Source organism: Vicia villosa, linkage group LG7, assembly GCF_029867415.1.
Source record: "Vicia villosa cultivar HV-30 ecotype Madison, WI linkage group LG7, Vvil1.0, whole genome shotgun sequence".
Lineage (NCBI taxonomy): Eukaryota > Viridiplantae > Streptophyta > Magnoliopsida > Fabales > Fabaceae > Vicia > Vicia villosa.
Genome location: NC_081186.1, coordinates 118,775,746 through 118,793,415, shown reverse-complemented (window position 1 = coordinate 118,793,415; position 17,670 = coordinate 118,775,746). Strand labels below are relative to the sequence as shown.

Here is a 17,670-nt window from a genome sequence, read left to right as displayed (position 1 = left end):
TTACAATCTATTATAAATTCATAAAATCCGTAGAAAAAGTTTGTACTATAAAACAAATTGAAGTTTGATTTGATCCGCAATAAAGAAGAACAAAAGAAAAAATGTTTATGAAATAAAAATTGGAGAAGAAATCATGGGTAATTAGATAAATATACCCATCACCAAAAATTCAAAATTTTATTTAAATTATGCTTTACTGTGAAAGTTTGAATTTGTCGTTTCAAATTTCAAATTGACATGAGATTGAACGAAAACATTAATTTCATTTTTTCGCGCGAAATGTACAGATGATGTCTCCAAATTTATAATCAAATATATGAATAATAAAATTCATATTTATAAAGTCAATCCTATAATATAAACCGTTTGATCTTAATCTAACCACTGCGTAAAAATAATACTTTGTTCATTAATCAAGAAAGTTAAGAACAACCAGAAAGAAATTGTTTAACAAAGACACAACAAGAGTAGAGAAAGTGACTACAATAGAACTAAATTTGAATGTGAGTGAAGTTTGTGTGGGTATGTCTCAAAAGAGAGAGGAGACAATTAAATTAGAACAAAAACATGTAGGTTGAGAAGAAGGCAGATAGATATGAGTATTGAGTAGTAACTCCTTTTCTCTCACTCTCTAAACATAGAAAAGAGAGAGTGAAATCTCAACTTAAAAAAAAAAACATGAAGTCTTTAGACAACAAAAAAAAAAACAGACACATACTAGATAGAAGATAGATAAAAAAAATAAAACAAAAACTGTTCACTTTCCCTTGTCTCACACTTTCTTCTTCTTCTTCTTCTTAGTCATCGCATTTTCCTACTCTCTCCAATGATGGATTCAAGCAAAAGAGAAGAAGAAGACGATGATCTTTTCCTCCCAGTCCCACCGGATCTGGTGCACCCTCCACACCAGATCCTCCCCTCCTCACCACCACCACCCCCACCAGATCCTCCCTCTTTCTCTCTCTCCGAAATCGTCCTCTTCCCTTCCCCTTCCTCCTCCGACTCACCTCCTAGTCACTCCTCCGCCGAGTCACCACCACCGAGTCACCAACCCACCACCACAACAACAACGACAGAACCCTTCTTCATAAGCCCTGACCCTCACCTCTCCTCCCAATTCTACACATTCAACCCCGACTCCCACTCCCTCATGATCAACTGCCTCCTCCAAAACCGCCTCGCCACCCCCTCCGAGATCCGCGCCGCAACCCCACGCACCGTCCTCAAATCATGGCGGACCGTCTGGAAGGACCGCAACGAAGAAACCGCTTACCTCACCGCATGGAAACGAATCCAAGACAAGTTAACAGCGCGTGTCGACCAAAACGGGAACCACTTTCTCTGCTTCAAGAACAACACGAATCAGTTCGTTTCGCACACGAATCAGTGGCAAGACATTGTTATGAATTTTCATAGTGACGCTGATCTTAAGCATCTTGGGGTTAAGGATACTGTTGATAGGATTAAACAGGTTTGGACTGTTGGAGCGAAGTTCTATGGGATTCCTGAGAGTTACATTCGTGTTTGTATTGCCGCTTGTTCGATTTGCTCCGGGGCAGCGTCTGGATCTAGTCTTACGGATGCTGCCGCGGCTGCGAGGAACAAGCGGCGGAGATTTGAGTATACTGAGTCATTTGATGTGCCTGCTAAGGAAGTTCCTAGTAGGTTACAGCAACTTGCTGCTAAGCATAAGGTTGTGCTTTGTATTAGGCAGAAGTATATTAGGTATAAGCCTTTTATGGCCGAGGTTAAGGATTATGCTTGTCATAGAGCGGGTCAGCCTGCTGCTGCGAAGAAATCGAAGATTTTGAAGAGGGAGCCTTATGCTTCGAAGAGGTGTGGATGTGGGTTTAGGATTAGGGCTATTGTTCCGATTGCGAATTATAATGAGAAGGATAAGAGTTTTGTGTATGAGGAAGAGGGGATGGCGGTTTTTAAATTGTATGCTGTGCATTCGGGGCATGAGCCGGGGCCGTTGGATGGGAATGCGAGGATTATGCATAGGGTTGTTGGACATAAAGGTGGGTATTTGATGGATCAGGATGCTGATGTGTATGGGGTGAGTGAGGAAATGGATAATGAAGGGTTTGGTTTGATGGGGAAAGATGAAGGGGATTTGCAGTTTTCGGTTTTGCAACAGGTGCAGGAGTTGAGAGTTGAAGTTGGGATGTTGGAAGGGAGGGTTTCAAAGATTCCACAGGAGTTGTTGGGTTCGGTTTCAAGAGATTTGTTTGATGTTGTGAATAGAATTAGGAGTATAGGAGAAGTGGGTTTGAAGCCGATGGGGTTACTTTCGACAGATAAGTCACATGCAGATGATGTCTTGGTTGGGGATAATGATCTTGCAAACTGGAGTAATCATCATCATGAAAGGATTTACGGGGATGACAAGGATACTGAGCTGATTGAGGACGATGAAGATAGTTTCGGACGCACATTGGGAGAAGTTGTTTCTTGGGGGGACCATATCAGGACAGAGTGTAGAAGTCAGAAGGATTTGATAGGGGAAACTTGTAAATCTGAAAAGTGGTTGAAGTGTAGTGACTTTGACGAGAAGAGCATCCTTGATTGTGAAGATACTAAACTAACCAAGCCCATCAGACACGACGAGGCTATAGTTTCAGATGTAGGTCTTGGTTCGATACATGTTGATAGTTTCTACCAAGACAATCCTAAATGGTATGATTCTCCTTGTGCTTTGGGTACCGGTGCAGATTGTGAGGATACTGGATTCCGTCATGGAGAGATTTTATAATGCCATGAACGTCCAAGTTATTCTTCTCTAACCTAGAGATCAGATTACACCGCGCCTATGTACCCCTTCCAACAAATAGAAGTGGGATTGTACATTCTTGTATACAGAAGATTGGAGCTACTCAACTTGCCCTTTAGGTGTTTTTATTCTGTGTGGTTCTGTAAAGTATGACCAGTTATGCTTCTTGCACATAACTTTGTTATGAATATGGCTATATTTATTGACCTTTCTCTCTCGGCTTTCTGATTCTTTATCTTAGTCTTCTTATACTGCACATCAGTGTTTGTAGTGACCTGTTTTTAAACTTACGATAATTTTGTATGTATTATGAGGAGCCACTGATGATTTATTGCCATATGGTGTTTCGAACTTTATCTTATTGCATGTAGCTATTTTCAATGCAAATCTACTCATTTCTTATATGTAAAAAGATTTCACTGCTTTGGTAGTATGATGACTATAAACTACCATACCGTAGAAGGTTATTAGACAATTGATTTTGCGCTGAATTGAAGATTGAAGGGTACATCCGGGTTTCCTTCTCTCCTTTCTTACTGTGGTTTTTAAAAGTTCTGTGATATGTGCTTGATACGTGGTTGGCTATGCAACAATAATAGTTTTGAGGCAGGCAGGTGTATGTGTTGTTTATTCTGTTATCCAAATCTTTATACTGACTCCTAGTATATAATTAGCAGTGGAACATCACACTTGAGATTGAATTTTTCATCAAGTCCTAGTTCCTTCTTTTTGTAGTACTTTTCATCAGGCAATCTTAATAGACAGATCAATTAACATACTATTGTACGGACATATGATGATTAATATCCATATCAAGAGGTATTCAAGACAGACCTTTGATTATGTGCAGGGTTTCCAATATTTAATTCTGAGCGACACTTTTTTCATCTGTGTTTGAGTTAATGTTTATGAGTAGAGAGCTACTTGAAATTTTTTTCAGAGACTTTGGTTTCCTTCTATCGTGCCCTATACTGTATGAGGAACATTTGTTTGATGATTCAGTCAAGAACATCATAGATGAGTTTAAAATTTGATCGCATTTGCTGTAGTTTGTCTGCATGAACACACTACTGTTGTATTCTCATGGTTTCTTTGAAGGCCAATAGATACACAAATATTTTCTACTGAAACGAAGATCTTGATGCCCTTGTCTTCATAGAAAATTCCGTGGTCCAGCAAGTTCATGTCTTGCCTGTCTAATAATGTTTAGGGAACCTATCCTGTTCATTAATTTTCTTTGAAATATTGCAACAACAACAACAAGTCAGCAGCTAAGCTATTTGCTACTTGGAATGAGTGAAGGTTAGTACTTTTCAAGTTCCTTTACAGTTCTCGTGAACAGTGGTGACAATTTTTGTGTTAAATTTTATCTTTGATCATTGTTGTGTCTGAATTGGTCTCGGTAGTGCATACAATTTAAAACTTACCTGTTGCTTCATGCTTCTCGTTTAGTTACACCCTTCGATGCCTTTTTTAAGTGCATTCATATTAAAGAAAGATGACATTTGGAACTAAATCTATGACTTATTAATAACCTTTTCAATGCCTAATTGTAATTTTACGTCTTATTGCTTATGCATGTTTCCACTGGCTCTGAAGGCAACTGATCTGAAGAAAGATTCCAGAGGACCAAGAAGATTGGCATAGCCTTAAAAATAGGTATGATTTCATATTTCATATATAGATAATGTGCTTGCTGATTTAAAACAAAGCACATCATGGTATCATACAGTCTGTACCTAGTTTTTTGTGTCCAAATCATCACTGTGCCATACCTTGTCCATTTTCTATCCCGAATTTCTCTGCTTGCATCTTGATTTTATGTGCTTGTATTCATGAATCACCGCAGTGCCAGACATGGTCCATTTTCTTGTCCTGAATCTCTCTACTATTAAATTCTCATGTATTTTTAATCTTTGATAAAGTTTGTTTTTCTTACTCTTTGATTGCTGATTTAACTTAGCTTTTGATTCTTGTACTGTTATTTCACCTCATCAAGTCTATGCAAAGAATTTTCATTTGTTCCTACACTGGATACTTGTTTGTGCCTTAGAAATTTGTATTATGCTGTAAGTACTCAACTTTTTGAATGTACTATTAAATGTTATTTAGTAACACCAATAGATAGATTTCATTCATATCTTTGAAATTTTATCATAATTTACTAATTTATAAATAATTAAGAAAAATTATTTTGAATTCATTCATAAATAAGAAACAGCATTTTGAGTTTATTTTAGTACGGAATACTACTGTTTTCGTAAGAATGTGACTGTATATTAGTTGATTCATATGTACCATCTGATTTTTTTTGAACATGATAGAGCATGTTAATGCCATCAATTATACCCTTTTGAAGGCTTAGAAGCAAAAAGATGCAGACATGTTTTGAACTTGCAAATAGTTGAGTTTTTTTTTAGAAGAAAATAGTTGCACGCATCTTATCCTTTTTTTAATCATTTAATTCAATGATAGAACTAAGATGCATGTTTTTTTGTGTAGGTGATATAATTCCACTTGAAGAGTCGAAGAAGGATTTAAATGAGGTTGGCGACGAACTTTAGAAACACATGGTTTTCACCTAAGTGGAAGTAAGACAGAGTATATGGAATGTAAGTTCAACAAAAAAAAATAAGTATTTTTAACCTAGAGGTGAAAGTTGGAGATCATATCATCTCCCAAGTCACACGATTTAAATATTTTGGTTCTGTAATATAAAATGATGAAGAAATTAAAAGGGATGTAAACCATCGAATTCAAGTTGGGTGGCTGAAATGGAGGGTTTCAAGTGTTTTATGTGATGGAAATATACTGCTCAAGCTGAAGCGAAGGTTTTATCGGACTGCGGTAAAACTTGCAATGTTATACGTGACATAATGTTGGACGTTTAAGAATCAACACGAGAATAAAGTATGACAGAGATGAGTGTTGGGGTAGCACGATGTTGCGTTGGATGTGTGGTAAGATTAAACAGGATATAATTATAAATGAAAATATTAAAGAGAGTGTTGGGGTAGCACGTATAGTGGAGAAGATGGTGAAAAATAAAATTAAGTGATTTGAGCATGTAGAGAGTAGACTTGTAGATTCTATTGTAAGGAAAGTAGTCTAACAACTAGAGGAAAAGGAAGACCTGGAAAGACTATAAGAGAAGTTATTAAAAAAATTTCGAGATTAACGATTTAGATAGAAGCATGGTCTTAGATAGAACATTATGGCGAAAGATGAGGGTGTTGCGTTAGATGTGTGGTAAAAATAGACAGAATAGGAGTAGAAATGAAAATATTAGAGAGGGTGCTGAGATAACACCTATAGTAGAGAGGATGATGGAAAATAGACTTAGATAGTATGTGCATGTAGAGAGAAGACCTATATATTCTATTATAAGGAAGGAGAGTAGTTTAGATGAAGAGTTATCAAACAACTATAGGAAGAGGAAAACCTAAAAAGACTAAGAGAAGTTATTAAGAAAAGTTTCATGATTAATGATTTGGATACGAACATGATTTTGGATAGAACATTATGAAAAAAGTTGATTCATATAATCGACCTTACTTAGTGGAATAAGACTTAGTTGATGTTGTATAGAAACTAATCTCTTTTATTCTTGATCAATGTTGTTCACGATGAGAGAACTTACCTAACGAGATTGATGTTGGTTAGTTTCTCTTTGTTTTGGGCTGTTGTGCTAATAACTGTTCTATTGTTTCCCTTTACCAAAGTTCAAAATTTTTGTTTCTAATTCTCTGCTGCCATGTTTATTACTGAAGACCGTTCGTTATCTGTGAAGGCATCAATACTTAGATCTTAGTTACTTGACTGGTGTCTAACTCTTCAGTGTTAGTGTCTAATGTTATGATGATTGATTGCATGTTGTATACCGCTACATATAGTTTCAGATTTGTAGTATATATTTGTAGATGATATCCTAAGACACAGCATGATGCATTATAACATATTCATTGATAATTGAGTGCTTGAGGGGATGGGAAAAGTGTATCAAATCTATTATGAATAGTGTTAATCTGATTTGAATGAGATATAACTGTGTTTATTAAACCTAAGGGTTTGTTTGGATTAAAGGTATAAGGTAGAATGGAGTGGATGCAATATTACATGATTACTGGAAATTTTATAAAGTTTTTACGCTGCATAGATACGTTCATGATGACAAATACATATATTTGTAGTAGGGCTGTTCAAAAAATTTATAAAACTATACTGAGCCACAAAACCGAACCGAATACAGTTCTAAATAATTGAACCGTTCTCTTTGATTTATGAACTGAATCATAGTTTTTAAAACAGTTTGATAATCGAACTGAACTGTTAACCGAACTAAAACATACCGATCTGAACTACACTAATTATATTTAAGGTATGGTTTTAGTTGGTTTATGTTAGAACTTGGTTAGTGATATTTTCCATTGATATTTTATCAATAATATGTTTAGTGATATTCCCTTTCAAATTAATAATATTTAATATTAAATTTTTTATATAGATGATAAATGCAATAAAAAATAAATTGAACGATCAATCAATTATGTAAAAACAATTGAACATGAATATTGATGTGAATATTACTGTTCTTCTTGCATTGGTTGAACATCTCTATATTATATATATCGGTATCTTTGATTTAGGCTAACAACACACAACAATACTGTTCTTTTTAATATGTATAAAGTTGTAGATTTTTATCAATTGATTGGATTTGAAAATTTAAATATTAAGTTTAATAATATTTAATTTTTAATAATTTTAATAAATTTGTGATTTTAATTTAAATTGATTTAAGTTTAAATACTTTACAATAAATATTAGTGATAAAAATAATTTTAAAAAGTCTGAAATTTACAATACATATTAATGATAAAAATAATATTTATAAAAATAATTTTAAAAAGTCTGAAATAATTTTTTATTAGAAAAATTCAAAAAAAATGTAATGGTTTTGTTCAACTTAATAATTGGATCTCTTAAATTTATTTTTGCTAATAGTTTGGAACGGTTTAGAATTAAGAACCGGTGTATCGAACCAATCATTTGGTTTAGTTCAGTTCTAAGCAAATTCAAACGATTTAGTTTGGTTCTTGTAATCATTTGTTATGCTTCGATTCGGTACAATTTGGTTCTTTTAATAAACCATACCATGAACAACCCTAATTTGTAATAGGCTACTAATTTAATATCTGTTGTTGCTTTTCCCACCCTTAGTGGTAGCCACCATTTTAAAATTCAAAATAGCTTGTACATTTTTGTACGCACTTCATATACACCACATTTATTTACAAGTGAGTCAAATCTTCATTTTGATATAAATTAGTACAGTGATGCATCTCTATAAAATATATGAAAGTATACTTCCGTAATAATTTGACGTTTTTTTTAAGAAATACGCATAATAAATATAGTGATGTAATAAGCCATTTATAACAAGTATATTATCATAATAAATTTGTCATCAATTAAGTCATACATTGATGTAATAAAATTAAAATGCCATATATTAGAGCCAATTTAAAATCTATAATTAAACATCATAGTTGACAAATTAGAAATCATAATACAAATACTATCAAAACACAAGTAAAAGTGGATTATCGAGAATATATGACCTCCATGTTACTTCTCTGTCTCCTGTACTGCAAATTGGTCTGTGTCTTGGATAGAATGACATCTATAGTCCTTACTGGAGTGTCTGAATTTTAGAAGTGGATGCTTCTGCATCAAAATGCAAACAAAAATATGGAAGTGCACTTCCATATTTGCTTGAAACACAAAAATGGCAGAAAACACATGAAATGTAAAAATGACAGAAAACACATGGAACACAAAAAAGACAGAAAACCCATGTCTCAATAAATTACCAAACCACGAGTGTAACTACAACAAAATGTATCTTAAACAATTTATTTAGTAATGCATACATCACAAATAAAAAAAAAGGAAAGAGAAATAATTTTCTTTTATTAAATGTAAGAAGTGGAAGCTCTTGAATTGAATGAACTTAAGTTGTGATTGGTGAAACTTTTGGATTAGGTGCAATGCAGTAAAAAATTTGAGCAAGGTTGAAAAATGGTGGATTTGGGATTCTCGCACACATCTAAGCAAGTTTTGCTTTGAGGAAATTTTGCTGAAAATGAGGAAGAGAGAAAATCTGACGCGTTAATATGACTCAAATTACATTAGATATATATTTATGTATTTTTTTACATATATGCATCTCCATACTAATTTATAACAAAATCAACATATACCTTACATACAAATAAATAGGGAGTAGACTTTATACACCTGCGTATTTTAAGAGATTTTGTTGTATTTTATACTACTAAAGATGCAATAAGCAATACCTTATCTCTAAGTATTATTCATCGTACATATAATATTTTAGCCTTGTGGTTGTTATATTTGCATAATAATGAGTAAAGCTGATCTATTTATTTAAACAATCTGCTCCATGATGATTCAAATGAACAGCAAATAACTTACGCTGTCAGTTTTACATTCCAACTCCACAAGGCCACACTGGCAATCCAAAGATGAAAATATCATCTTAAGCCTAGTCAAAATCACAATATTTTGCTTGTGTATCACTTAGCGTATAATTTGAGCTCTCTTTAAAAATCCCCTCGTTTTCTAGATATGGATTGTTCCATAAGTTTATCTGAATTTTTATATTCTCTCAACATGCAAAAAAATGAATTGCCAAAAAAATACGAAAAGTCCCTAGTTTGGTTACATAATTCTTCATTTTGAAACTAGCACATATCGATCAGGTACAATTAGTAACAGACTCATTAGAAATAATTCCGAAAAAATAAAAACATTAGCGTCAAAATGCAACAAAAATGACAACACAGAAAAAAAATCCTAGTTAGAATTAGAAGGCTGAAATCTCACTCCAGGCAAGTACCTAGAGACAAATTCTCTAGCCAAAGCTTGGAGTTCATCATCCTCAAGTTGTTGTTGATCTGATTGATTGAAGAAGCTACTCAAGTCCAATGATGCTGAAAGTTGTTGATGAGGATCAATGTGCATGGACATGTAATTCGAGGCACTTAACATGTCTGCATTTGTTCCTAAGTGATTCGCGGAAGATTGTAGAGTCGGAGAAGAGTTTTGAGGGTTGATCGGGAGGTGCTGCATTGTCGCAAGAGTCGCCTGAACATATGTTAACTCCGCCTGCAAGCTCATGACCTACACCATACAAAATTCAGTTATAAAAATATAAAATTTCACTTCAAGCACGATTCTAATTCTAATAAAAATATGTGTTGTCCTATTATGTCAATTCAATTGATAAACATCTACCTGCAGAAACACGAGATCAGAGACATAGATTCGGATATAAACTTGAAAAGATATTTTAACGAGATGCAACGAAAAATGTCTAAAGAATTAAAGGCATGCAAATTAACCTAACAAATTCTTGAAAAAATTTGATTATTTTTTCCTTATTAAAAATGATTTTTTTAATCATAAAACATACCATAGTAAAGAAATGGTAGAGGTGAATAGATAGAGATTGATACATGTTGGCATACTCTAAATTATCTACATGCACATGAAGAATATTCTTATTTGGCATCAAGAGATAAACTTCAATATTTTATTTTGACTATTTTACATTAATAATATTTGTTTATTGCATCAAAGAAGACTAATCAATCTTATCCAAACAAATTTTCTTTTTTCTATAATTGGGTATAGAATCAAGAAGGGACTGCACAATTGGACTATATAATTGGTACTTGTTTGGCAAGTAATCACTTAGACAATGGAATCCTGCCTAATTATTATAATTATAAAATCTAAAGACAAATAGTAAGAAAAAATGAAATAATATTTGTTCAAATTTATCTAAAAACTAAAGGGTCAACACTAAAAAGAAAAGATTCATTGATGAATATCTAAAGAGGCCATACTTCTCAATTATTGCACCTTTGAACTTAGATTATACAATGAGTGTATTCTCAAAGATAAGGTATAATAGGTTTTTGCTAATATCACGCATAAGATAATGCAACTTAGGTCAACTAGTCAAAGCTACATTAATATGCTTATAATTGAATTATTCATGTTTTGTTTAATCAAAGCAAATTTGTTAAGTGTTTAACTTTAACTCTCTAATGTGTATTTTAAAATTATAGTTTTCAGAATGCTTAAATTAGTAGTAATAATTAGTTTCTTTTTTTTTTTTTAGATTAAGGACATGTTTGTTTCAGTTTTTTTAAAGAATTAATTTTTTAAATTATATTTTGTTTATTAAATTTACAAAGATTTTTTTAAAAACACTTTTAATAAAATACTAATTTAAATACTTAAAAAAAAAGATTATTTTACTAAACATTTTTTAGATATTAAAATTTTAAAAATTATTTAAATATAAAGAAATTTTTAAATTTATAATAATTTCTCATAAAAATTATTTTTAAATTATATCTTTTAAACAAATCACGTCATTTTTTAGTATGTTTTAATTTTTAATAATGTATATCTATTAGATTTGATGCTAAAATTAATTTTTTGATTTATAAAAAATGAGTTAAAAAAACTTTTAATACTTTTAAAAAAGTTTTCTTAAAAATTATTTTTGAAAGTATATATAAAAACTTAATTTTTTTAAAAGAAAAACAACCTAACCCTAATAATTAATAAACAATATTTTCTCTATATATTTACCCAAAACATTTGTACATTATAGTAGCCAATATTTCCAAAGTAGTAAACTCATTATCTTAAATCTTGTAGTAAATGTTTATCTATTTTTAATCGGGACAAAGTACAATCTCAATTATCAAAAGTCTTAACTTGGAAAATATTGCCTACTATATGATATACTAAAGTAAATCATGTGTATCAAAAGTTTAAAAGTCAATAATAAAAAATGTTTAAATATTTCTCGAGCTCCTAATTGCCTTGCTTGTTAGCTCCGGCAAGTAACAGACAGTCCTTCGTAGTCCGCCACACCCACTTGGCGGCTACCACCGCCCACCACCCTTAAAATATTACAACATGATTTTCATAATGTTTTAACAATACATTAATTTCACAGCTCCCAAAATTTTTATGCTACTCACAATCACATACTAGTCATTTTATTTTATGTATTAACTTTTTACCTTATTTTATTTTTATATTTAGTTTTCAAAGTTCAATAGTTACATAAATAAAAATAAAATCATATACTCCGTCAATATTATAAAAAAAAATATTTTTTAAATTTATTAAATAATTAATTTATTTAATCTATATATAGATCAGATACATTAATTATTTAATGAATTTAAAAATAAAAACATATACATACATTGGCCTTAGACTTGGAAGTACAATAGCTAGCTACACTTATAGGGGTACCCTAATTAAGTTAGTAACATACAAACATATAAAATAAAAGCTTACAAACGTGTGAAAGCAAATAGTACATTGTACTTGCTATTCTATATCATATCCTAAAGGGTATAAGATCTTGACCTACGAGGAATGCAAAACAGTGATTATTGTCAAATGACATTAACTACTAAACTACACAACTTCACACCAAGGCGTACATTAGTATCATCACTAACCATCACCTAATAAACCCCTACATTCTTCTTTGTTAAGTATTAAGAGTGCCATTATCAATAATACAATTTTGATTCTATAAAAAATGATACAAAACATTATAAAAGTATTACACTAACATTGGATTATCTTCTCTACACTTAAATTTCTAATCCATTAATTTCAGAATATGTAATTAGTTAGTAGTTAACTAGTTCGATTTTGCTAGTTCGATTTTGAAGATCTTATTATAAAAACTTATATTTGATTTTCGAATTCCAACATATGATAAGATGTTTAATATAAGCATATCAACATTTTAAAATTAGATATTCTCTGCGCGTAACTACAAAAATTAATACTTGAAATTGAGAAGGATTAAAACGAACGAGATCTTTATAGAAAAATTAATATTGTCAAGTGTTAAGAATTGAGTAAAAAAAACACTATCAACATTTAAGCTAAGTCTTACTAATTATACATGTCAATTTTTTAAAAACACATGTTAGTGTTGGAAATCGAACCCTAGACTCTACATAAAACTTCTTCAATATTTCAATAGATTTTACCTAAAAACAAGTTTTAGATAATATCTAAGTGGTGAAATGTTAAATTTCTAACTATTAACATACTATCATACTAATACTAATAACTAGCACTAATCTATAACAAAAACTAATTACCAACTTAAAAAAACATCGAAAGAGGGAAAAGGAAGAAACAAAGAGATCACTACAACTAAGAAAAATGAAAGGAAATTGAAAATATATAAACCTGTTGTTGAAGTGCAAAGATATGAGCAACACAACCATAAACAGGGTCTCTAGCCCTAGCAAGAGCCTCATAACAAAGAGTAACAACAGCATCAAGACGTTTATGAACCGGAATACGCATGAGTAACTTAGAGGCATTACTAGCACCAAACACCTTATGAACCGCCGCAAAATGAACCGTTCCTTGGTCCGAATCAAAATAGGGTGCAAATATGCAACCTTTTACACACTTTCTTCTCAAAAACTTGCAAGCACCACATGGCCCACCACCACCACCATTACCTCTTTGATCACTTCCACCAATCTTTCCTCCATAATAATCCATCTTGGTTTCTCTCTCTTTCTTGTTTAGGGTTGAACTTGAAGTTGGACCAAACTCTTGTGAGTCATGAAGAAAGATATGTATATAATGAGGGTGATATGATGTTAACTTGGTTTTTGATATTATGGAAATGAATATTAATGAGTGAATGCTTTTGGTGGTGAGTCAATCACTTCAAATGGACCCCTCTATATTTAAATAGACAACAAACTCTCTTATAGTGTTCACAGCTAAAAAAAATTAAATAAATATCTAATATTAGAGGATAATTTTTTTGTAATTTCATTGTCACAATTTTTTTTTGGTAGTAGTTTATTGTTACTATAGATATAATCTCATACTTCAATTCATGCCGACATCATTGATTAAATCGTAAGGCATTCGTATCATCTTACTCATATTTTAATTAAAAAATTGTAACTTACAAGAAAAAAATTATTAAAAAAAACTTTAACAGAAAAAATAAATAACAAAATAATAATACAAATATAAACTCTAAAATTTTAAAAAAAAATTGTTTAACAACAATTAAATAGTAATATTTATAAAAATTGTTATAACACATAGATTATTATCAACAATCTCAAAGCTCTTTATTATAGTTAAAATAAAAGAGAATTTTATGTTTTTTCTCGCTAATTATTTTTTTTAGTTAATTTAACTATTTTTATATTATGTTGTATTATTATACACTATTACTATAATTTAATTTTTATAGTCAATTAATTTTAATTGGCCGTCATTAAAATGTTTTATTTTAATCGTTATTATTTTTAAACCAATCAAGTATTTAATGTTTAATGTAATTTGTTTTTCTATTGATAAATTACATGTATTAAAAATGAGAAATTGTAACAAAAAAAAGGAAAAAAAAAGTTGAAAGCTTACTTTTTTTTTTTTTTTTGATCACAGTTGAAAGCTTACTTAAAACCATTTTATAATCTAATTTTTTTTGACAGAAATAGTATATCAAAACTAAACTATTTTTTTTATTAATATTAGATATGCATACATATTTTTTTTGAGACGTTGTAAATTCACTACTTTACCATTATTATTATTTTTATGACCAAACAAATATTTTTGTAAAACAGCATACTTTTTTACATGAAATATAAATATAGTAATGTTGGTTTGTGGGTTTGAAAGTATGAAACTTTAAAGGCACGCAATAAATAGTTTGTGACATGAGAATGAACGAATAATAGTATATAGAAGGAAAGGAAAGAAGAGAAGAGTGTTTGCGTGAAGCAAAGACAGTTTACAATGGTGAGTGATGGAGTTAGTATGTAGGGTGACATATGCATCAACCGCCGCACTGGGAAAGCCACGTGGGACAGACAACAAACATCTTTCTTATCAAAACAAAAACATGTCCTTCCTAGTAGTAATTCTTATAACCTGTCACCTCTTGCTTTTACTCTTTCTTTTTTCTGTTTCTCAAAATGACTGAATGAAAACAAGTGTGCTGTGGATGATCCAAAGGTGAATGAAACGTACACTGTTTGTGCCCTGTGGTTCTGGTAATAAAAGGGTTGATTTTCTTTCACTGCTTTGTGGCAGGGCCACTTGTGTTGCAGGTTCTTGTCATTCCCTGGTTTTGTATGGAGTACGAGATTGTTTTCCTATGGGATAACATCATGACACTAGTGTTCTTTCTCTTTCACTTTTTCTTGTCGTTTCAAATTCAGTATTTTGTATGTGTTGGATTTAAATTGGTTTTAAAGTATATTTTGATTTTTTTTTATTGAGCATACAAAAATAGTGGCAAAACAATAAGAGAGTGAGAAAATTCTAGTTACTTGAAATAGGCCCAAGTGATGATCCCAAGCCCAGAACCTCCAAATGGAATATGAGGAGGGGAATCATACTCATCTCATCTTATAGTGAGGGTGCACCCACACCACGGTAAAAAGTTTCAAGTTATTTCTAGAATTCAAAGATGTATTTTTGGACGCAATCTTTCGACACATACATCAGTTTAAATTGCTAAAACACCCTTATTTTGTGAAAATTTAGTTCGAGGATACACTTCAATCAGAACCTTTGTTGAGTAACACAAAAATATATTCCACATAAACTTTAAATCCTCACTTGTCTTCCACTACAAAAAATTTGTTTCCACCGACGTATTCACGTCACAACACGTAAAATCACGTCATAACATATTATTTGCGACATGTTTATTCACGCGGCTGGAGGCGTGTGTCAACTAAGTTGTGACGTGATTTTCACTTCACAAGATTGCCATGTGAAAATTACGTCGCAACTTTTTGACTAGTACTTTCAATTGGCGCAGAGAAGGCAAAGCAGAGCAGACATGTGACAGTGAGTTGCGACGTGATTTTCACGTGACAAAGTTGTGAAGTGAAAATTATGTGGCAACATTTAATAATGTTGAAAATAGTTTAATTGGAGTTACGACGTGATATTCACGTGGCAAACTTGTGAAGTGAATATCACTTCACAAACACGTTTTATTTTAATATACTTATTAATATAGTAAATATAATTATTAATATTTATTAAAAATAAAATAAAAAAAATTATTTATTTTCATATTTTTATTTAAAAAAAACATGATTATGACTTTACAAGTTAATTTGCTACGTGAATATAACATCGCAACTACAATTAAATTATTTTCAACACTATTAAATATTGCGACGTGATTTATTAATATAATAAATATATTTATTAAAAATAAAATGAAAATAATTATTTATTTTCATTTAGGCTTAATTGTAATTTTGGTCTCTCTATTATTCTTTTATTTGAATTTTGGTCCCTCCATTTTAAAATCCGGAATTTCAGTCCCTTTATTTTCGTCTTTTTTTAGGATTTTAGTCTCAGACATGACGCTCACATTGATGACGTGTCAGTACCAATACAATGAACTATTCAATAAAAATATTTTTATTTAAAATTCATTTTATTTTAATAAAATTCATTTTATAGTAATATTATACTATATTTACTATATTAATAAAATTCATTTTATTTTTAATAAATATACTATACTATATTAATTAAAAAAATAAATAATAAAATTGTTAAATAAAAATTTTATAATACATTAATTTTTTTTAATTAATATCTTACATAAATTAAAATTTAAAAGTAAAATAGTAATAAAAGAAATTTCTATGTGTCGGGAAACTCGTCAAGGTCAAGATCATCGTCATTCTACGCATCCATCAGTTCTTGACCACCAACTCCTTCATTTCCACCAAAAGTTTGATTACCGCTCCTTCAGTCCTTTGAAATTGCATAAATAGTCGCATTTTCTCCTCCATATTAGGTTGCCTCTTTGTCATTGCCTCCATTTGCCGTTGTTTCTCCTCCATCTGGGCCTTTAGCGCCGCCATATGTTGCACTGACTCGCGTCTCGGCCCAGTTAGCGCAAATTGTCTTATTGTTTCTGGCATTTTAGGTGTCAATTATGGTGGATGTTACGTAGGGGTGCTCAAAACCAAACCAACCCAATAGAAAACCGCAAACCAAACCAAACCAAACCGAAACCGCAAAAAACCGCATTTGGTTCGGATTAGTTTGGGTCATTTTTTAACAAAACCGCACGGTTCAACAAACCGAATCAAACCGCATTATGTTACAACCTAGATTTTACTTAACTCACATCCAACCCAAAATTAAACCTATAATACATTAGCCTTATGAATACGAACAATTTTCTCATCCTTACACATATAATTTCAGTCCCGATCTTCTCAAATCTCTAATAACATTATTTCACCTTCTTTGCCACATACATCTTCCCTCTTCTTCTATAATCTTTACTCTCCTATATTCTTTCTTTTTCACCTTCTCTAAATGTTCCGTATTTCAGTTTCATTTTTATCGCACATCTTCTTCTCTAATCTCTTAACACTTTTTCTTTTTCACCTTCACTAATCTTTCGTCTCCTCTATTTTTTTGTTTCATTATAATAATTTTATATTGTTTTATGCTATTATTTTATGTTTAATATTCCACTTTTGTCTAATTTAATTTTTACATATTACATGGAAAATTGTTTTCAAAATATGACGAGTTTTGTTGTTATTTGTTAGTGTATGAATGTCTAAATATAAAATTATGTTGTCATATATATGTGTATGTATGGCTCAATAAAATATTTGTAAAAAACCGAACCAACCGAACCGAACCAAACCGCATTAGTTTGGTTTGGTTTGGTTCGGATTTTTTTTTAAAGTCAACCGAACCAAACCAAACCGCACTATTTT

The 17,670-nt window shown here is 31.2% G+C and overlaps 2 protein-coding genes across 2 annotated transcripts; one reads left to right on the top strand and one right to left on the bottom strand.

The window, feature by feature from the left end:
• Positions 1-636: 636 nt before the first annotated feature.
• On the top strand, positions 637-2,977 carry LOC131616718 (uncharacterized). The gene has a single exon (XM_058888141.1). It carries the CDS (start codon positions 827-829, stop codon positions 2,753-2,755), a length of 1,929 nt encoding a protein of 642 aa, XP_058744124.1. The 5' UTR covers positions 637-826; the 3' UTR covers positions 2,756-2,977.
• Positions 2,978-9,430: 6,453 nt separating this feature from the next.
• Positions 9,431-13,590, bottom strand: LOC131618417 (LOB domain-containing protein 19-like). The gene is made up of 2 exons (XM_058889643.1): positions 13,106-13,590; positions 9,431-9,979 (listed from the first exon to the last, which is right to left on the bottom strand). The coding sequence occupies exons 1-2, from the start codon at positions 13,427-13,429 to the stop codon at positions 9,653-9,655; spliced, it is 651 nt and encodes a 216-aa protein (XP_058745626.1). The 5' UTR covers positions 13,430-13,590; the 3' UTR covers positions 9,431-9,652.
• Positions 13,591-17,670: the final 4,080 nt, after the last annotated feature.

What these genes read in the sequence shown, in the direction of transcription:
- LOC131616718 (XM_058888141.1), top strand. Translation starts at nt 827, where the DNA reads ATGATGGATTCAAGCAAAAGAGAAGAAGAAGACGATGATCTTTTCCTC.
- LOC131618417 (XM_058889643.1), bottom strand. Translation starts at nt 13,429, where the DNA reads ATGGATTATTATGGAGGAAAGATTGGTGGAAGTGATCAAAGAGGTAAT. An exon ending in TCTTTGCACTTCAACAACAG is followed by an intron (nt 9,980 to 13,105) that starts GTTTATATATTT and finishes TGTATGGTGTAG; the next exon opens with GTCATGAGCTTGCAGGCGGA.